The 22,636-nt window shown below is 49.4% G+C and overlaps 1 protein-coding gene across 1 annotated transcript; it reads right to left on the minus strand.

Moving 5' to 3' along the window:
* Positions 1–18,220, minus strand: LOC144607127 (WAP, Kazal, immunoglobulin, Kunitz and NTR domain-containing protein 1-like). Its single transcript, XM_078423747.1, has 2 exons — positions 17,942–18,220; positions 1–1,603 (listed from the first exon to the last, which is right to left on the minus strand). The coding sequence occupies exons 1-2, from the start codon at positions 18,218–18,220 to the stop codon at positions 98–100; spliced, it is 1,785 nt and encodes a 594-aa protein (XP_078279873.1). The 3' UTR covers positions 1–97.
* Positions 18,221–22,636: the final 4,416 nt, after the last annotated feature.

Below are 22,636 nucleotides of genomic sequence, written 5' to 3' on the forward strand. Positions count from 1 at the left end.
GTGCTGTAGGCTGTGTGCTGTAGGCTGTGTGCTGTACGCTGTACGCTGTACGCTGTGCGCTGTGCACTGTGTGCTGTACGCTGTGCGCTGGCCCAGCTCAGTCCTGGAAGCGGTGCAGGAGTTCGCAGGTCTTTTTCTCGATGATTTCGTGCAGCTTTTTCACCCGCTTGTCACTGACGGTCCTGATGTAGCTCTCTGCCCCCAGCACCGCCATGCCGTCGTGAACGTCGCCCATGATCAGGAGCGGCCCGTCGCTCAGCGTGATGTTGGGGCAGGGGCAGCTCCAGTCCATGTTCAACATGATCACCTCCAGGTGCTTGAAGTCGAAGAACTTCAGGCCCATCTTCTCGTCCTTCAGCACCTGGTCCAGGGTGAAGCGGGCCACCCCAGAGTCCTGCTCCTCCACCATCTCGGTCACCGTGCCCACGATGGCGTAGTCGCTGCGGCAGAAGCTGGGCACGATCTTGTGGCGGGGTTTGCAGGCCTTGCACTGTTGGTACTTGGGGAAGGGGCAGGTCTCCTCACACACCTCCCTGCTCTCAAAGTTGTTCTTGTTGCCCTCGCAGCCGCTGTAGACAAAGGCGTGGCACTGCTTCATCAGTGAGTTGTAGGCCCAGCGCGCCTCCCACAGCTTGCAGGGCCCCTGCACGGCGGGGAAGGTGCAGATGTTCACCGTCTCGTTGGCGCAGGACGCCCGGCACTCCTCGTACGTCTCAAACTGGTTCCCGCCGCCCCCATCGCAGCCCCCGGACACGAAGGTGGAGCAGGCCGCCCTCTGGTGGTTGTAGAACCAGCGTACCTGCTGCCGCCCGCACTGCCTCTTGTCCGGCTCCTTGAAGCATTCGGCCGAGGGCAGTGGCCGCACGCCATCGCCGCCGCCAGCCGCCAGCGCCTCGCTGGAGTGACCCCGCCGGATGATGGAGAGCGGGAAGTCGGCGCGCAGCAGCCCGGCGGCGTTCCTGGCCGTGCACGTGTAGATGCCCGCGTCCTCCTGCTGGACGCTGTAGATGACCAGCTGCCCGATGTTGGTGACCACAAGGTTGGCGTACATCTGGTCTGGCCGCATGATGATGTTCTCCTGGTGGTCACTCTGCTTCTCCCAGGTGATGTCCGGCCTGGGCCGGCCGCTCACGTCGCAGTGGAAGCTGACCGTGCCGCCAACGTACACCGACTGGTGGAAGGGGTTGGTGTAGAGGGCGGGCGGCACAGAGTCGTCCAGCCAGCTGGTGGAGGTGGGGTTGGCAGTGGTCTCCAGGGGCTGGGGGCTGGTGTTGGGCCAGGTGATGTGGTACCTGCAGGTCACCACAGCCAGGCTGATGCCCCGAATGCAGGCCTCGGCGTCCATGTAGCATCGGTTGTAGTAGGTCAGGCCGTCCGAGGCGCAGGTGAAGTTGGGCTCCTTCTCGCACCGGTCCTTGCACTTGCACACCGGCTGCCCGTCCCAGATGTCGCACTCCGAGCCTTGCTGCGTGCACACCATCCTCTCGCACGTGGCCTCTCGCGGCAGGGCCGAGGACGCCAGGCTTCCGTCGGCAAACCGCGCCGCCACACAGCTCTTCAGCCCGCACACGTTCCTGCAGCACTTCTCAAAGCTCTGGCAGTCCTGCAAAAGGCAACAGGGTCGGCTTCACAAGTTATAGGAGTAGAACGAGGCCATTCGGCCCATCGAGTCTACTCCGCCATTCAATCATGGCTGATCTCTGCCTCCTAATCCTATTCTCCTGCCTTCTCCCCCTAACCCTTGACATCCGTCCTAATAAAATATTTGTCTATCTCTGCCTTAAAAATATCCACTGCCAAGGCCTCCACAGCCCTCTAGAGCAATGAGTTCCACAGATTAACCACCCTCTGACTAAAGAAGTTCCTCCTCACCTCCTTTCTAAAAGCGCGCCCTTTAATTCTGAGGCTGTGACCTCTGGTCCTAGACCCACCAGTGGAAACATCCTCTCCACATCCACTCTATTTGTGCCTTTCATTATTCTGTAAGTTTCAATGAGGTCCCCCCTCAACCTTCTAAACTCCAGCGAGTACAGGCCCAGTGCTGTCAAACGCTCATCATATGTTAACCCACTCATTCCTGGGATCATTCTTGTGAACCTCCTCTGGACCCTCTCCAGAGCCAGCACATCCTTCCTCAGATATGGGGCCCACATTTGCTCACAGTACTCAAAATGCGGCCCGACCAGCACCTTGTAGAGCCTCTACATCTCTGATTATGTATTCTAGTCCTCTTGATATAAATGCTAGCATTGAATTTGCCTTCTTAGCGTGCAGGAAGGAACTGCAGATGCTGGTTTGCACAAAATGTTGGAGTAACTCAGCGGGATTGGTAGCATCTCTGGAGAGAAGGAATGGGTGACATTTTGGGTCAAGGCCTTTCTTCAGATGGAGAGTCAGGATAAAAGGAAACGAGAGATGACTCTCAGTCTGAAGAAGGGTCTAGATCTGAAACGTCACCCATTCCTTCGCTCCAGAGATGCTGCCTGTCCCGCTGAGTTACTCCAGCATTTTGTGTCTATCTTCGGTGTAAACCAGCATCTGCAGTTCCTTCCTACACAGGGTGGTCTCAGTGCCTGACTTTCACATCCCAACAGTACAGGATGTCAGGGGTTATGGGGCAAAGGCAGAATGGCCAAATTCTGCACCTATCAATTACGAACATTAACTGGGACCTTGGCAGGAAGGAACCTGTGCAGATGCTGGTTTATACCAAAGATTGTGCATAAAATCATGATTGGGTAGACCCACAGAGTCTCTTGCCCAGAGTAGGGGAATTGAGAACCTGAGGACATAGGTTTAAGGTGAAGGGGGATAGATTTAATAGGAACCTGATGGGTATCTTTTTCACACAAAGGGTGGTGAGTGTATGGAACGAGCTGCTGGAGGAGGTATTTGAGGCAGAATTTGTGAGTTGTATTCAAAATGGTTTCTTGAAACAGTGTGTGGATAGTCCAACCCGAGAAGGAAACCTGCTGGAGCTTGTAAGACAAGAAGTGCTGGAGTAACTCAGTGGGTCGAGCAATATCTCTGGAGAATGTTTGGGCGGCACGGTGGCGCAGCGGTAGAGTTGCTGCCTTACAGCGAATGCAGCGCCGGAGACCTGGGTTCGATCCTGACTAAGGGTGCTGTCTGTACGGAGTTTGTACGTTCTCCCCGTGACCTGCGTGGGTTTTCTCTGAGATTTTCGGTTTCCTCCCACACTCCAAAGACGTCCAGGTTTGAGGGTTAATTGGCTTGGTAAATGTTAAAATTGTTCCTAGTGGGTATAGGATAGTGTTTATGTGCAGGGATCGCTGGTCGGTGCGGACCGAAAGAGCCTGTTTCCGTGCTGTATCTCTAAACTAAACGGATCAGGCAATGTTTTCTTCACAGATGCTGCCTGATCCGCTGAGTTGCTTCAGAGTTTTGTGTCTATCTTTGGCATAAGCCAGCACCTGCAGTTCCTTCCCACACATGTTGACTGGGACTTGCTCAGTGCCAAAGGCTTAGCCGGAGGCAGAATGTGTGAGGTGATTCCAAGAGGTTTTCCTGTAACAGTGTGTCGATAGTCCAACCCGGGTGGGGAACAGACTGGACCTTGTAGGGCACAGAGTTCTGGAGTAACTCAGTGGGTCAGGCAGCATCTCTGGAGAACACGGATAGGTGACAGTTCTGAAGAAGGTCCCGACCCAAAACTAACCCTTCTTCAGAACTAACGTCACCTCTCCATGTTCTCCAGAGATGCCTGACCCACTGAGTTACTCCAGAACTCTGTCCAGTCTGTTCCCCACTGAGCTACACCAACAGATTGTGTCTTTTTTTGTAAACCAGGATTTGCAGGTCCTTGTTTCCACATTAAAACTTATTTTCCATAAGTTTTAAGACTCTTTTGAATCAGGCAGCAATGTGGCACAACAGTAGAGTTGCTGCCTTACAGCACTTGCAGCGCCGGAGACCCGGGTTCGATCCCGACTACGAGTGCTGTCTGTACAGAGTTTATGCGTTCTCCCCGTGACCTGCGTGGGTTTTCTCCGAGATCTTCGGTTTCCTCCCACACTCCAAAGGCGTACAGGTTTGTAGGTTAATTGGCTTGGTATAAATGTAAATTGTCGCTAGTGTGTATAGGATAGTGTTAATGGGTGGGGATCGCTGGTCGGTGAGGACTCAGTGGGCCGAAAGGCCTGTTTCCGCGCTGTATCTCTAAACTAAACTAATAAATGAATGGCGATGTCTGATTCTGTGGGAAGCTGGTGAGTTGTCTGGAACATGCTGCTGGGGGTTGGTGGTGGAGGCAGATACGATAGGAGCATTTAGGAGCCTTTTAGATGGGCACATGTATACACAGAAATATCCAGGGTGGTGAATGTGTGGAATTATTTGCCACAGAAGGCTGTGGTGGCCAAGTCAATGGATATTTTTAAGGCAGAGAGAGATAGATTCTTGATTAGTACGGGTGTAAGGGGTTATTGGGAGAAGGCAGGAGAATGGAGTCCAGAATGGAAAGATAGATCATCACCGATTGAATGGTGGAGTGGACCTGACGGGCCGAATGGCCTCATTCTGCTCCGATCACTTATGAACATGAAATGGTGGGATATGGATTATGTGCGAGCACGTGAGAGTTGGTCTTGGCGCCATGTTCAGCACGGACATTGTGGGCCGAAGGGCCTGTTCCTGTACTGTACTGCTCTACTCTATGCCCTCTGTTCTATGAAACTACGATGCACTTCATGCCGACCCCGCACACCAGAACTATCCTGCACACTAACGACATTTTACAGTTTTACTGAAGTCAATTAACCTACAAACCTGTATGTCTCTGGAGGAAACCAGAGCACCTGGAGAAAACCCACTCAGTCACATGGGGAAGGTACCATCTCCACACAGACAGCACCCGTATTCAGAAGGTCATGTGATAGGAGCAGATTTAGGCTATTCAGCCCATCAAGTCTACTCCGCCATTTATCTGTGCCTCCTCACGCCATTTTCCTGCCTTCCCCCCATAACCCCCGACACCCGAACTAATCAAGAACCTATCTATCTCTGCCTTAGAAATATCCATTGACAGCTTCTACAGCCTTCTGTGGCAAAGAATTCCACAGATCCACCACCCTCTGACTCAAGAAATTCCTTATCTCCTTCCTCAAGGAACATCCTTAAATTCTGAGGCTATGGCTTCTGATCCTAGACTCTCCCACCAGTGGAAACATCCTCTCCACAACCACTATCCAGCCCTTTCACTATTCAGTAGGTTTCAATGAGGTCTCCTCTCATCCTTCTAAACTCCAGCGAGTACAGGCCCAGTGCCAGTCAGGATTGAACCCACCCCTCTGGCGCTGTGAGGCAGCAACTCTACCATTGTGCCCCACTCCCTTGCCCTCGACCTTTCCTAGCAGCCCTGCTTTGAAGCATCCTATAATGGGACCACCTTCTGTCTCTACCCTGGAGTGCATGGATAAATGACATTTCGAGCTTAATTTTTGTTTAGTTCCCTTCTTCAGGCTAATTGGGTCTGAAGGGTCTCGATTTGAAACGTCATCTTCCCATGTTCTCCAGAGATGCTGCCTGACCCGCTGAATTACTCCAGCACTTTATCATCTCTACTTTAAAAATACCCAAAGTCTTGGCCTCCACAGCCATCTGCGGCAATGAATTCCATAGATTCACCCACCTCTGGCTAAGAAATGTCTCCTCATCTCCTGACCCCTCATGCATTTACACATCTCTATGAGGTATTTAGACGAACACTTAAATAAAGAAGACATAGAACCATAGAAAATAGGTGCAGGAGGAGGCCATTTGGCCCTTCGAGCCAGCACCGCCATTCATTGTGATCATGGCTGATCATCCAAATCAGATAATTACATAATGGATACAAGATTTTTTTAAAACATATTTTTTTTAATTTATTTTTTATTTTTAGGCTAATTGGGTCTGAAGGGTCTCGATTTGAAAAGATGATGCCGCTCAATAAGACTCCTGATGCAGCTTTATAAGACTTGGTTAGGTCGCCTTTGGAGTATCGCGTGCAGTTCTGGTGGCCTCATTACAGTAAGAATATGGAACCTTTGGAACGGGTGCAGAGGACGTTTACCAGAATTAGGTAGACACATGCTGGAGTAACTCAGCGGGTCAGGCAGCATCTCGGGAGAGAAGGAATGGGTGAAGTTTCGGATCGAGACCCGAAACGTCATCCATTCCTTCTCTCCCGAGATGCTGCCTGACCCGCAGAGTTACTCCAGCATTTTGTGGTCCACCTTCGATTTAAACCAGCATCTGCAGTTCTTTCCTGCACATGCTGCCAGAATCAGGTTGTGTTTGCGAAAGGGAGAGGTTGGACAAATGGATTGTATTCTCTGGAACGCAGGAGGTTGAGGGGAGGCCTGATCTAGGTTTATAAATTATAAGAGGCATCGATAGGGTAGACAGTCAGAGCCTTTCTCTCAGGATGGAAATGTCAAATACTAAATTTCAAATGTCACAGCTTTAAGGTGAGAGGGGCAAAGTTTAAAGGAGATGTGGAGGGCAAGTTTTTTTTTTAACATTGAGGGTTGGTGGGTGCCTGTAAATCGCTGCTTGGGGTGATGGTGGTGGAGGCAGATACAATAGCCTTGTTTAACAGATTGTTAGATAAGCACATGGATGTGAGATAATGGGGGGATATGGATCATATGCACGCAGATGAGATTGGTTTATCTTGGCATTATGTTTGACACAGACCTTGTGGGCTGAAGGCAGGTGGTTGCTGTGCTGTACAGTTCTATGTAGAATCAAGAAACTGCAGATACTGCTTTACACAAAAGGGCACAAAATGCTGGAGCAACTCAGCGGGACAGGCAGCACCTCTGGGGAACATGGATAGGCCACGTTTCAGATAGGGTCTGGTTCTCCAGCGATCCTGCCTGACCCACTGAGTCACCCCAGCACTTTGTGTACGAAAATAACTGCAGATGCTGGTACAAATCGAAGGTGTCACAAAATCCTGGAGTAACTCAGCAGGTCAGGCAGCATCTAGGAGAGAGGGAATGGGTGACGTTTCGGGTCGAGACCAGTCTGAAGAAGGGTCTCGACCCGAAACGTCACCCATTCCCTCTCTCCTAGATGCTGCCTGACCTGCTGAGTTACTCCAGCATTTTGTGATACCAGCACTTTGTGTCCTAAACAGGGCATCAGAGTGGCGCAGTGGTAGAATTGCTGCTGCTTTCCAGCGCCAGAGACCCTGGTTCGATCCTGACCATGGGTGCTGTCTGTACGGAGTTTGGACATTCTCCCCGCGATCGTGTGGGTTCTCTCCGGGTGCTCCAGTTTCCTCCCACACACCAAAAACGTGCAGGTTTGTAGGTTAATTGGTATATGTGTAAATTGTTCCTAGTGTGTGTGTGGGATAGTGTTAGTGTGCGGGGGTCGCTGGTCGGCGCTGACTCGGTGAGCCGAAGGGCCTGTTTCTATGCTTTACTTTGCTATGCCTGAATTTTTTTTTTATGTCACAGATTTTGTTTTAAATAGCTGTGGTTGTGGACAGGAGGCTACGTCCCTTGAAAGAGTGCCATGTATTTCAACCATGCACTCTCAGTGATGCACAAGCATTTTAGTTTAGTTTAGTTTAGTTTAGTTTAGAGATACAGCGTGGAAATAGGCCCTTCGGCTCACCGAGTCCGCGCCGACCAGCGATCCTCATACACCAGCACTATCCTACACACTAGGGACAATTTGTAATCATTATCAAAGCCAATTAACTGGCAAACCAGTGCATTTTTGGAGTGTGGGAGGAAAAGCAGCACATGGGGCACATCCACTCAGTCACAGGGAGAACGTACAAACTCCGTATAAACAGCACCCGTAGTCAGGATCGAACCCGGGTCTCTGGCGCTGTACGGCAGCAACTCTACTGCTGCACCACCGTGCCGCCCTGCTACCTCCAGCTGCCAGTCCTCACTGCCTGACTCCAGATACTGGAGATCTCCACTGACCAGCCCTACATTTCTATAATAGTTGGTAAAGTTGACGGAAAAGAGCAGTGGCACCTAATGCACGGTGGCAACGTGAACAGAGCATGAATTGGCTCAACAAATCAAGCCCCTGTCAAGACAGATCTTGATAGAGATAGAGATACAGGATGGAAACAGGTCCATCGGCCAACCGGGTCCGTGCCGACCATCAATCGCCTCCATGTTAGTTCCATGTTAACCCACGTTCTCCTCCACTCCCTACATTGGAGGCAACTTTACAGAAGGTCAATGAATCCACAAACCCGCACGTCATTGGGATGCGGGAGGAAACCGGAGCACCCGGAGGAAAACCACGCGGTCACAGGGAGAAGGTGCAAACTCCACACAGACAGCACCCGAGGTCAGGATCGAACCCGTGTCTCTGGTGCTGTGTGCTAGCAGGACTACCAGCGGCACCTCCATGTCAGAGCAGAGGAGCTCACAGCATTGACTTAACTGGTATTTTCCTTTGACCGGCATTAAAAAAATTATAGATACAAAGTGCTGGAGTAACTCAGCAGGCCAGGCAGCATCTCTGGAGAAAAAGGATGAGTGATGTTTCCGGTCGGGACCCTCCATCCAAAATGTCACCCTTCCTTTTTCTCCAGGGATGCTGCCTGACCTTTGACGGTGGCTTAGCAATAGAGTTGCTGCCTTGCAGTGCCAGACTCCCGGGTTGGATCCTGACTAGGGGTGCTGTCCGTACGGAGTTTGTACGTTCTCCCCGTGACCTGCAGGAGTTTTCTCCGAGATCTTTGGTTTCCTCCCACACTCCAAAGATGTACAGGTTTGTAGGTTAATTGGCTTGGTATATGTGTAAATTGTCCCTAGTTTGTACAGGATAGTGTTAATGTGCGGGGATCATTGGTCAGTATGGACTCGGTGGGCCGAAGGGCCTGTTTCCATGTTGTATCTCTAAACTAAACTAAATCTGCTGAGTTACTCCGGCACTTTGTGTCTATCTTTGGTATAAACCAGCATCTGCAGTGCTTTGATTCTTCATTAATAGAGATGATCTGGTAGTTTTAAAGTTTAGTTTAGAGATACAGCACGGAAACAGGCCCTTCAGCCCACCAAGTACGTACCGACCAGCGATCCCCGCACATTAACACTATCCTACATACACTAGAGACAATTTACACGTATACCAAGCCAATTAACCTACAAACCTGTATGTCTTTGGAGTGTGGGAGGAAACCGAAGATCTCGGAGAAAACCCACGCAGGTCACGGGGAGAACGTACAAACTCCGGACAGACAGCACCCGTAGTCGGGTTTGAACCTGGGTCTCTGGCGCTGCAAGACCGGGCAATTATTATCATTAATAATTTATCAGCACTGTATGACATTGCACAGACATACCGGTTCACCCCCAAAGACTACTTTCTCTGGCAACCCTGTGGTGTCATGGTTATCACTATTGAGGTGGATGGGACATATCCACTTACATGAATAGGACAGGTTTGGAGGGATATTGACCAAAAAGGGCAGGTGGGTCTAGTGTAGATGGGATATGTTGGCCGGTGTGGGCAAGTTGGGCCGAAGGGCCTGTTTCCACACTGTGTCACTCTATGATCCTATGATGTCAGGTTGCCCACGTTTTAGAAAATTAAAATGGATTTTAAAAATCACCTCAAAGTTCTAGCTGATACTCCAGTGTGATAGTGAAACAGTGCCACACTGGTGGAGAGATTCAGTTTTTCTGGATGCGACATTACACTAAGCCAAAATGTGTCCTTGACACTCCTCTCAAAAAGGCAATGAGAACTATCCCCTGTATCTTTACTTGAGAGATAGTGCACAGTGGCACAGCGGTAGAGTTGTTGCCTTACCACGCCAGAGACCCAGGTTTGATCCTGAACTCGGGTGCTGCCTGCGTGGAGTTTGCATGTTCTCTCTGTGACCGCGTGGGTTTTCTCCGATTTCCTCCCACATCCCAAAGATGTGAGAGTTTGCAGGTTAATTGGCCTCTGGAAATTGCTCCTAGCGTGTAGGATGTGAGACTGGGATAACAGAACTAGTGTACGGGTGACCATTGATCGGAGTGGACTCGGTGGGCTGAAGAGCCTGTTTCTACGCTGTATCTCTAAACTATACCAATGCAGCATGGAAACAAACCTTTCGGCCCATCGAGTCCATGCCATCTATCAGTTTACACTAGTTCCATGCTATCCCACTTTTGCATCCACTCCCTACACACAAGTGGCAATTTACAGAAGGCAATTAACCTACAAACCCGCAAGTCTGTGATGTGGGATGAAATCAGTGCACATGGAGGAACCCTAGGGAGAACGTGCAAACTCCACACAGACAGCACCCGAGGTCGGGCTCGTACACGGGGATCTGTCGCGGTGAGGCAGCAGCTCTACCCGCTGCACCACTATGGCGCACTGTGGCCTGGCCAATACCTCGCCAACATCATTTAAACAAATGTGTAGGAAGGAACTGCAGAGACTGCTTTAAACCGAAGATGGACACAAAAAGCTGGAGTAACTCAGCGGGACAGGCAGCATCTCTGGAGAGAAGGAAGGGGTGACGTTTCGGGTCGAGAGCCTTCTTCAGACGTCACCCATTCCTTCTCTCCAGAGATGCTGCCTGTCCCGCTGAGACACTCCAGCATTTTGTGTCTATCATACAACTTATTTAATACAGCATCTGCTGGCAAAGTAGAAAATGGTGGAAATCCTCAGAAAATCACGCCCATCGTGACTTGGAAATATATCATTGTGGTCCCTTCATCAATTAATCTAAATCCTGCAACCTCATCCCCACCTTCCCTGTGACCTTCTGGAAAGGCTGTGGTGATTCAAGGTAGTCTCACCATAAGCTGCTCAAGGGCAATTATGGAAGGGCTATTTTCGCCGATCTCGCCAACGACACCCATATCTCAAAAAATACCCGAGCAAATGGAAGCCTCAGTTGGAAGTGGCGGCGCCTAACGGCAGCGACTCGCTAGCAGTCTGTTCGTCTTTTTCCTTTTTTTTTGTTGTGTGTCGGTGTTGGGATGGTTTTTGTATTTTTTTTGGTTGTGTATGTATGGGGGGTGGTGGTGTGGGTGGTGTGGGTGGGGGTGGTGGTGTGGGTGGGGGGGTGGTGGGGGGGTGGGGGAAACTTTTCTCTTCCCCACGGCGCTGGGTGCGGCTCGGCTGTGGGGCCTAACAGTGCCCGGTGCGGCTCGGCCGCTGGACTTTTCATCGCCCGGTGCGGCTCGGCCACTGGACTTTACATCGCCCGGTGCGGCTCGGCCGCTGGACTTTACATCGCCCGGTGCGGCTTGGCCGCTGGACTTAACAGTGCCCGGTGCGGCTCGGCCGCGGGACTTTTCATCGCCCGGTGCGGCTTGGCCGCGGGACTTTACATCGCTGGTGCGGCTCGGCCGCTGGACTTAACAGTGCCCGGTGCAGCTCGGCTGCGGGGCCTAACATCGCCCGGTGCGGCTCGGCTGCGGGACTTTACATTGCCCGGTGCAGCTCGGCCACTGGACTTTTCATCGCTGGTGCGGCTCGGCCACGGGACTTAACATCGCCCGGTGCGGCTCGGCCACGGGACTTAGCTGCGCAAGGCTTGGTCGCGGGGCCTTCCATCGCCCGGCTCGGCCGCGAGATGTTTCAGCGCCCGGTGCGATTCGGCCGCGGGGACTTCCATCCCGTTGCGGGGACTGTGCGGGTCGGTCGGGGACGAGCTGTCTGTCCGTGGGCGTGGGGAAGAGAGTGGAAGTTTTGTTGCCTCCATCACAGTGAGGGGGTGTTTGGAGTCACTATGATGGACGTTTGTGTTGGGGTCATGTGTCTTGTGTTCTTTTTTGTGTGACTGCTATGTAGTTTCGTTCGGTACCTCGGTACCGAATGACAAATAAAGCTCTGTTATGCTGTTATACTGTTATGTCCCCACCGAAAACCATAATCAGCAGTGGAGTTCCAACCTTTGGGGCGGTAGAGGCCTAGGATCGATCCTGACTATGGGTGCTGTCTGTAGGGAGTTTGTACGTTCTCCCCGTGACCGCGTGGGTTTTCTCCAGATGCTCCGGTTTCCTCCCCCACTCCAAAGATGTACAGGTTAATTGCGTTCTGCGTGGTGTGTAGGATAGAACCAGTGCATTGGGTCATGGCTGACTGAAGGGCCTGTTTCCGCCCGGTGTCTCTAACGTCTAACAGGGCAACACACTAGATTATTGCCAGGATTTTTCTGCTTTAGTCTTTGAAATGGAATTTATTCCGCTACATATGGAGCGGCAGCTACCCACTAAACCTTGCATCAGGGATGTAACGTTGAGGCTCGATAAGGCGCTGGTCAGGCCACATTTGGAGTTTGTGAGCAATTCTGGGCACCAGCTCTAGTGCTGGCTCTGGAGAGGCCCCATAGGTGGTTTACAAGAATGATCCCAGGAATGAGTAGGTTAACATATGATGAGCTTTTGTCGGCACTGGGCCTGTACTCGCTGGAGTTTGGAAGAATAAGGGGGGACCTCATTGAAACGTATAGAAAGGCTTGGATAGAGTGGATGTGGAGAGGATGTTTCCACTAGTGGGAGAGTCTAGGACTAGAGGTCATTGCCTCTGAATTAAAGGACATTCATTTAGGCAGATGAGGAGGAATTTCTTTAGTCACAGGGTGGTGAATCTGTGGAATTCTTTGCCAGAAGGTTGTGGAGGCAAAGTCAGTGGATATATTTACGGCAGAGATAGATTGATTCTTGATTAGTACGAGTGTCAGAGGTTATGGGGAGGAGAATGGGGTTAGGAAGGAGAGATAGATCAGCCATGATTGAATGCCGGAGTGGAGTTGATGGGCCGAGTGGCCTAATTCTGCTCCTATCTCTTATGATTTTATGATCTTTACATCGCAGTGAATAATTATTAAAGATACATAATTGTTGCATATTTGCCACTTGATGTAAAGCTTAATTGAAGTAGAAAAGTAGGTTTGTATACATCGTGAAAATAAAAGGCAAGAGGGGCAAGTTCAAGGGGAGAGGGGCACGATTTAATAGGAACCTGAGGGGCAACTTTTTCACTCAGAGGATGGTGGATATATGGAACAAACTTCCAGAGAATAGTTGAGCAACATTTGAAAGTTTAGTTTAGTTCATTAGTTTAGTTTATTATTGTCATCAGTCTACAGATACGGGATAAAGGGTATATATTTTAGTGCAAGATAGAGTCCAATTTAAAGTTTCCATTGTGGACACTTGGAGAGATACATGGGAAGGTTCAGAGGGATATGGGCCTAACCGGGAAGGTGGGACCAGCTTAGATGGAGCATCATGATCAGCATGAACAAGTTGGGCCGAAGGGCCTGTGTCTGTGCTATATAACTCTTTAAAAAGATAATCATGGGGATTTCATGATACCGACTTACTTCAAGTGACATTGAAATATTGAATGCTCCTTAGATGTTAAACAACGTAAAGCATTTAACAAATCAGATATACAAAATTCTGCAATTTTACAACATATATCTGATACGGAAACATACCATCCATTCAATAGACAATAGACAATAGGTGCAGGAGGAGGCCATTCGGCCCATCGAGGCAGCACCGCCATTCAATGTGATCATGGCTGATCATTCTCAATCAGTACCCCGTTCCTGCCTTCTCCCCATACCCCCTGACTCCGCTATCCTTAAGAGCTCTATCTAGCTCTCTCTTGAATGTATTCAGAGAATTGGCCTCCACTGCCTTCTGAGGCAGAGAATTCCACAGATTCACAACTCTCTGACTCATCTCTGTTCTAAATGGCCTACCCCTTATTCTTAAACTGTGGCCCCTGGTTCTGGACTCCCCCAACATTGGGAACATGTTTCCTGCCTCTAACGTGTCCAACCCCTTAATAATCTTATACGTTTCGATAAGATCCCCTCTCATCCTTCTAAATTCCAGTGTATACAAGCCTAGTCGCTCCAGTCTTTCAACATATGACAGTCCCGCCATTCCGGGAATTAACCTAGTAAACCTACGCTGCTCGCCCTCAATAGCAAGAATATCCTTCCTCAAATTTGGAGACCAAAACTGCACACAGTACTCCAAGTGTGGTCTCACTAGGGCCCTGTACAACTGCAGAAGGACCTCTTTGCTCCTATACTCAACTCCTCTTGTTATGAAGGCCAACATTCCATTGGCTTTCTTCACTGCCTGCTGTACCTGCATGCTTCCTTTCAGTGACTGATGCACTAGGACACCCAGATCTCGATGTACGTCCCCTTTTCCTAACTTGACACCATTCAGATAATAATCTGCCTTCCTATTCTTACCACCAAAGTGGATAACCTCGCACTTATCCACATTAAACTGCATCTGCCAAGCATCCGCCCACTCACACAACCTGTCCAAGTCACCCTGCAACCTTATAGCATCTTCCTCACAGTTCACACTGCCACCCAGCTTTGTATCATCTGCAAATTTGCTAATGGTACTTTTAATCCCTTCATCCAAGTCATTGATGTATATTGTAAATAGCTGCGGTCCCAACACCCAGCCTTGCGGTACCCCACTAGTCACTGCCTGCCATTCTGAAAGGGACCCATTTATTCCCACTCTTTGCTTTCGGTCTGTCAACCAACTTTCTATCCATGTCAGTACCCTACCTCCAATACCATGTGCTCTAATTTTGCCCACCAATCTCCTATGTGGGACCTTGTCGAAGGCTTTCTGAAAGTCGAGGTACACTACATCCACCAGCTCTCCCCTGTCAATTTTCCTAGTTACATCCTCAAAAAATTCCAGTAGATTAGTCAAGCACGATTTCCCCTTCGTAAATCCATGCTGACTCAGAACGATCGTGTTACTGCTATCCAAATACTCCACAATTTCGTCTTTTATAATTGACTCCAGCATCATCCCCACCACTGATGTCAGACTAACTGGTCTATAATTTCTCTCTCCCTCCTTTCTTGAAAAGTGGGATAACATTAGCTACCCTCCAATCCACAGGAACTGACCCGGAATCTATAGAACATTGGAAAATAATCACCAATGCGTCCACAATTTCTAGAGCCACCTCCTTAAGCACCCTGGGATGCAGACCATCAGGCCCTGGGGATTTATCAGCCTCGAGTCCCATCAGTCTACCCAAAACTTTTTCCTGCCTAATGTGGATTTCCTCCAGTTCCTCTGTCACCCTAGGATCTCTGGCCACTAGAACATCTGGGAGACAGTGTTAGTGAAGACAGATCCAAAGTACCGGTTCAACTCGTCTGCCATTTCCTTGTTCCCCATAATAAATTCCCCTGCTTCGGTCTTCAAGGGACCCACATTTGCCTTGACTATTTTTGCCTCTTCACATACCTAAAAAAGTTTTTACTATCCTCCTTTATATTATTGGCTAGCTTACCCTCGTACCTCATCTTTTCTCCCCGTATTGCCTTTTTAGTTATCTTCTGTTGCTGTCTTCCAACCTGTCTTGGGTCCATTCTTGCCTTCTCTTATCATTCCTCAGCTAAATTAGTCACTGCAGTGCTCTATTCTGCTCCCACTCATCTCAGTTGTCCTCCATAAACTTTAGACTTTAGACATACAGTGCGGAAACAGGCTCTTCGGTCCACCGAATCCACATCGACCAGCGATCACCTCGTACACTAACACTATCCTACACACTAGGGACAATTTTACAACTTACCAAAGCCAATTAACCTACATACCTGTACGTCTTTGGAGTGTGGGAGGAAACCAGAGACCTAGAGAAAACCCACACCGGTCGCAGAGAGAACGTACAAACTCCGTGCAGACAGCAGCCACAGTCAGGAAGGAACCCGGGTCTCTGGCGCTGTAAGGTAGCAACTCTACCGCTGCGCCACCGTGCCTCTTTAACCCCTCTGCGTGGCAGAAGATGTCACATTATCCCCAGCCTTTGTTAAAGAAGCTTCCTCATGGTGGATTTCTTGGTGACCGTTTTGTGTGGAAATGGACTCATTTAATTTTGATGTTATCAAGCTTGAAAGTGTTCAGAGAGGATTTACAAGGATGTTACCAAGACTAGAGGGTCTGAGCTCTACGGGGAGAGGTTGAGCAGGCTAGGGCTCTATTCCTTGGAGGGCAGGAGGATGAGGGATGATCTTTTTGAGGTGTACAAGATCATGAGAGGAATAGATCGGATAAACTCACAGAGTCTCTTGCCCAGAGTTGGGGAATCGAGAACCAGGTGAAGGTGGGAAAGATTTAATGGGAACCCGAGGGGTAACTTTTACACATAAAGAGTTGTGGGTGTATGGAACGAGCTGCCAGAGGAGGTAGTTGAGCCAGGTACTATCGTAACGTTTAAGAAATATTTAGACAGGTACATGGATAGTATAGGTTTAGAGGGATATGGGCCAAATGCAGGCAGGTGGGACTAGTGTAGATGGGACATGTTGTCCAGTGGGCCAAGTTGGGCCAAAGGGCCTCTATGACTCTATAGTCTATACTGTGCGTTTACCCGATCTAGTCCTCTTATAGTAGATAAAGAGGAAAACGTGCCCTGGATAACTGGCGCTAATGTAATTTTCACCACCGAGTAAAATTAAGTCAGTGAAAATGTCTTGTGCCCTGCCTGTGCACCAAACTATTTCTCCCATCATCCCCCCTCCCAAGGTGCTACTTTTTTCCCCTCTGGTTTCACCACCCACAACTCCTCAAACCAATCTCACACCTTCTGTTCTTATCTCTGAACTTTATTCCAACCATCTGCCTATCACAAACCCCCCATTCCCAAAGTTGGCCGATTACCTGCCACAAAAGGACACAAAGTGCTGGAGTAACTCAGCAGATTAGGCCGCATCTCTGGAGAATGCCAGTGGACTTGCAGCCCTTACAGCACCAGACAGTTCGATCCTGACCACCGGTGCTGTCTGCACGGAATTTGTACGTTCTCCCTGTGACTGCGTGGGTTTTCTCCGGGTGCTCCGGTTTCCTCGCACACTCTAAAGATGTGCAGATTTTGTGGGTTAATTGGCTTTGGTAAATTGAAAATTGTCCCTAGTGCATAGGATAGAACTAATGTACGGGTGATCATTGGTTCGCAATGACTTAGTGGGCTGAAGGGCCAGTTTCCATGCTGTATCTCTAAACTAAACTACACCAAACATGGATGGGTGACGTTTCTGGTCGAGACCCTTCTACAGATGCTACTCTGCTATTTCCAAATGCTATTACCTGCCACACTTCCTCCTGCCTCTGCCCGACTCCAGCTTTCTTCCCGCACCTACTTCCCTCTCCCCCTCTACAATCAGCCTGATGAAGGGTCTCAACCCAAAATATCACCCATCCATCTATGTTCTCCAGAGATGCTGCCTGCCCCGCTGAGTTACTCCAGCGCTTTGTGTTCGTCCCTGTATTAACCAGCATCTGCAGTTCTTTGTTCCCACCTCTTCAGTTTGAACGTCCTCTCTTTCCCAAATGCTGCAGGTTCCACCAAACGGGCACAGTTTTCTGGTGTTTAAGTTGGTCAAAAGCTCTTTAGCTTCTCAACTTGCAAATACACATCTCTCTCTCACTCTCACTCACTCTCTCTTTCACACTCTCACTCACTCTCACACTCTCTCACTCTCTCACACTCACTCTCTCTCACACTCACTCTCTCTCACACTCTCTCACTCTCTCTCTCTCACACTCACTCTCTCTCACACTCACTCTCTCTCACACTCTCTCACTCTCTCTCTCTCTCATTCACTCTCACTCTCTTTCACTCTCTCTCTCTCACTCTCTCTCTCTCTCTCATTCACTCTCACTCTCTTTCACTCTCTCACTCTCTTTCACTCTCTCTCTCTCTCACACCCACACTCTCTCTCACACTCACTCTCTCTCACTCTCTCACACTCTCACTCTCTCACACACTCACTCACTCTCTTCTCACTCTCTCTTTCACACTCTCTCTCTCCCACTCTCTCTCTCTCTTACACTCACTCTCTGTGCAATGTCTAATCGCACAATGTCTAATAGTGAGAGCCCGCAGGTTAATTTCAGGACACACGTCTACTACACGTCTATAGTGTTGGTTCTACCTCGTCGTTGTTGCATTCCCTCTCGCAAGTGCTCTGGGCATCCACCCACAGGTTGGGGTTCAGCTGGTTTGGACAGGCGCCGGGGTAGGAGAGCTTCCCTCTGGGTAGAGTGGCACCCCCGGCCAGCCTGAGGCTGAGGTTGAGGCTGAGCAAGCACCACACAATCACAAGTGTCCTGGTCTGCATTGGCTCTGCCCTGCTCTCTCTCGCAAGCGCCAGACCCAGTCCATTCCTGCAGCACCTCCTGGAGTCAGCTGGCCCCTGCAAAAGCACCAACATTTTATACTTTGAAGGGGTGCAAAGACAAAACAATAAAAAAAAACAAAAAAAAACTTCCCCCGCCCCTCCCCCCCCCCCCTCCTTGATTAAAAAAAAAGAGGGTTAAATCTAAATGGTTTGCAAAGAGGATTGAGAATTGAACGATGGGGCTCAGACAGACGGCCATAGGATTGGGTAATGGGACATAAATGGCAGGCAGTGTGTAACCTGAGCGGGCTTTGGTTCACATAATGGGAGTGGGAGGGCTTTGCATTTCAACAGAGAGACAGAGAGAGAAAAAAAACCTCCCCGTGACCCAGACCACAACCCCTGTCTGGCCACAGTCGGGCTGGACAAACATAGTCTGCAGCACCCGCCTCATCAAACACAAGCCTTTATCCCCCCAATCCACAGTGAGATCCCTGCACACAGCATCACTGCACACAGCAGAATCAATGCAAAAAGGCTTGGAGACTTCAAGTTTCATTCAAAACTCTGAAGATGTATCGGAATTACAATCAACATTTATTTTTTAGTCAAGAGTGTTATATTGTCCCAGTCAGAAAAATGACATTCTCACTTCCAGCAGCACAACAGAATATGCAGACGTGGTACTCTGTAAACCACTTAATTAAGGAGATACAATGTTCAGTGTATATATATATAAATTTATATAACTTTTAAAATTGTTTATTATATTGTTTACATTTTCTGTTGTGCTGCTGTAAGTAAAAATGTCATTGTTCTACCTGGGACATATGACAATTAAACACATAAAAAACAATTATGAATATAATTTTGATACGTATACACATCCACACACACATATATATATATATATATAGTGTAAGAAAATAACTGCAGATGCTGGTAGAAATCTAAGGTATTTATTCACAAAATGCTGGAGCAACTCAGCAGGTCAGGCAGCATCTCAGGAGAGAAGGAATGTGTGATGTTTCGGGTCGAGACCCTTCTTCAGACTGATGTCAGGGGGGGCGGGACAAAGGAAGGATATAGGTGGAGACAGGAAGATAGAGGGATATCTGGGAAGGGGGAGGGGAAGAGAGGGACAGAGGAACTATCTAAAGTTGGAGAAGTCAATGTTCATACTGCTGGGCTGCAAGCTGCCCAGGCGAAATATTAGGTGCTGTTCCTCCAATTTCCAGTGGGCCTCACTATGGCACTGGAGGAGGCCCATGACAGAAAGGTCAGACTGGGAGTGGGAGGGGGAGTTGAAGTGCTCAGCCACCGGGAGATCAGGTTGGTTAAGGTGGACTGATCGAAGTTGTTGAGCGAATCGATCGCCAAGCCTATTTTGGTTTCGCCGATGTAAAGAAGTTGACATCTAGAGCAGCGGATGCAATAGATGAGGTTGGAGGAGGTGCAGGTGAACCTCTGTCTCACCTGGAAAGACTGTTTAGGTCCTTGGATGGAGTTGAGGGGGGAGATAAAGGGACAGGTGTTGCATCTTTTGCGGTTGCAGCGGAAAGTGCCCGGGGATGGGGTGGTTTGGGTAGGAAGGGACAAGTGGACCAGGGAGTTACGGAGGGAACGGTCTCTGCCGAACGTGGAAAGGGGAGGGGATGGGAAATTATGGCCAATAGTGGGGTCCCGTTGTAGGTGACGGAAATGTTGGAGGATGATTTGTTGGATCCGCTGGCTGGTGGGGTGGAAGGTAAGAACGAGGGGGATTCTGTCCTTGTTACGAATGGGGGGGGGGAGCAAGAGCGGAGCTGCGGGATGTAGAAGAGACCCTAGTGAGAGCCTCATCTATAATGGAGGAGGGGAAGCCCCGTTTCCTGAAGAATGAGGATATCTCTGATGCCCTAGTGTGAAACACCTCATCCCGTGCGCAGACATATATACACATTTACATACACACACACTAAAACAAACAAACAATAATAGTGCAAAAAGACAAAACCAGTCCCCCAAGTAGTTCAGCATTGTCGTGTTTAATAGCAGCCTGATGGCTGTAAGGAAGAAGCTGTAGCTGAACCAGCGATCCCCGCACACTTACATTATCCTACGCACACTAGCAACAATTTTACAATTATACCAAGCCAATCAACCTAAAAACCTGTGTCGGAAAGAACTGCAGATGCTGGTTTAAATCGAAGATTGACACAAAATGCTTGAGTAACTCAGCGGGACGGGCAGCATCTCTGGAGAGAACGAATGGGTGACATTTCGGGTCAAGACAGTTCAGTCTGAAGAAAGGTCTCGACCCGAAACGTTACCCATTCCTTCTCTCCAGAGATGCTGCCCGTCCCGCTGAGCATTTTGTGTCAATCAACAACCCTGTACGTCTTTAGAGTGTGGGAGGAAACCGCAGATCTCGGAGAAAATGCACGCAGGTCACGGGGAGAATGTACAAACTCCGTACAGACAGCGTCCATAGTCAGGATTGAACCCGGGTCTCTGGCGCTGTGAGGCAGTAGCTCTGGCGCTACGCCACCGTGCCGCCCAAATGTCCAGTGAACTTTTGTAACTTTGTTGGCGCCAGAAACGTGGCAACACTTGTGTACTGCCTAGGTGAGGTGTCTACATGATTATACCAGGTTGTGTGCAAGAACAAAGCATTTCACTCTAGGTACATGTGACAATAAAGTATCATTGAATCATTGAAGAAGGGACTGAACCCAAAACATTTATTCCTAAGAACTTGAGCCTCTTGCACATCTCTACTTTGGCCTTGTGTCCTCCGTGTCAGATGCTGCCCGGCCCGCTGAGTTACTCCAGCACTTTGTGCATTTCTGAGCTGAATGACTGGTGTTTAGCGTGAAGGTCTGTGGGGGACTATGCCACTAAAACATTAGAAAGCATGTGCGGTTTATGTTAGTGTAGGTGGGTTCATAACTACTAGTAACAGCTGGATGAAGATGATTTGCCCGACCACTGAGTTACTCCAGCACTTTGTGACTTATTTTTAAATGCTGCTGTCCTGTCCACAGCAACCTTTACGAGTGCTGAGATTTTATCGTTCAGCTCATGACATTGTAATGGCCGTGTCACCAGCAGGATGTTGGATTCATGGGAGGTGGTCTTGGAGGGGAGGATGCTCCTCAAACTGCGGAGCATCTTGGACAATACAGCTCACCCCCTCCATGACACACTGGTCAACCTGAGGAACACCTTCAGCAACAGACTGGTTCCACCAAGATGCAGCACAGAACGCCACAGGAGATCCTTCTTCCCTGTGGTTATCAAACTGTACAACTCCTCCCCCTTCTGTCGTGGGGTAGACTGAGACTGACTCCACCCCCCTCCCTCCACCCCTCTCCCTCCCCAATCTTTGCACATCCCCAATCCTTTCCACTCATCACTTTAATTTTGTGTTTCATGCATTTTGTGTGTTTTGACAGTTGGCAGATCAATTTCCATTCTGGGATAAATAAAGTTCTATCGTATCATTTCACAAAATGCTGGAGTAACTCAGCAGGTCAGGCAGCATCCCAGGAGAGAAGGAATGGGTGACGTTTCGGGTCGATACCCTTCTTCAGACTGATCGTATCAGATCATATCATATCATATCATATCGTGTGGTTTCCTGGCCTTCCTCCCCAAGTCTGATGTGAAGGTGACCTGCTGAGGTAGTGGGGCTCGTTCACTTGCAGCAGCAGGTAGTGCAGCACTCAGACACAGGCGGTGCCTCACGACAAACGTCTCAGACAGAGTTAGGCAGAAGTTCCCAAAGCGTCAGAGGATCCAGTGGAGATTGAGCGCGTTTGCCCTGCAGTCATTCGTTGGGCTTTGTGCTCGGTGGAATTCCGCTTGCAAAACTAATGACACGGCCTGCTGTGCACCCCCGCATGTAATGCGACTTACCCGGAGCCGAAGCATTTGGAGGATGCTGCCTCTACTTTCAGTACAATCCCCCCTTTGCTTTCAATTCCTGACTCACTTAATGCAGCCCCCAGACCATCTGGGTCACTACACAATAGGATCTCTCAGCAGCCCATTACTCAGCAAGTCATTCCCACAGGGAGCGAAACCCCACAAGGCTAAGCCCTCAAGCAGCAGAAGATAAGTTGTTTCTCCACAATCTCAGATCAGCAAGTGGAACAATGATCTGTACTTTTTGCGAGGCTGCAGTTCTTCCCCTGAAACTCGCTGGCATTTTGGTGCCACACTACATCTTAGTCGCCACCCATTCCTTCTCTCCAGAGATGCTGAGTTGCTCCAGCATTTTGTGGCTACCTTCGGTGTAAACCAGAATCTGCAGTTCCTTCCGACACAGTTCAGTTTAGTTTCATTGTTCTGTGCCGGAAGGAACTGCAGACGCTGGTTCACACCGAAGATAAAAGCTGGAGTAACTCAACGGGTCAGGCAGCGTCTCTGGAGAGAAGGTATGGGTGACGTTTCAAGTCGAGACCCTTCTTCGGACTGAGAGTCAGGGGAGGGGGGAACTAGAGGTATGAAAAGGTTCAGACCAAA

This window comes from Rhinoraja longicauda, chromosome 28 (genome assembly GCF_053455715.1).
Source record: "Rhinoraja longicauda isolate Sanriku21f chromosome 28, sRhiLon1.1, whole genome shotgun sequence".
Taxonomy (NCBI): Eukaryota; Metazoa; Chordata; class Chondrichthyes; order Rajiformes; family Arhynchobatidae; genus Rhinoraja; species Rhinoraja longicauda.

Coding starts and splice junctions, on each gene's coding strand:
- LOC144607127 (XM_078423747.1), bottom strand. CDS start 18,220: ATGTTGGTGCTTTTGCAGGGGCCAGCTGACTCCAGGAGGTGCTGCAGG. Junction 1,604..17,941: donor GGGAATGCAACAACGACGAG/GTAGAACCAACA, acceptor TGCCTTTTGCAG/GACTGCCAGAGCTTTGAGAA.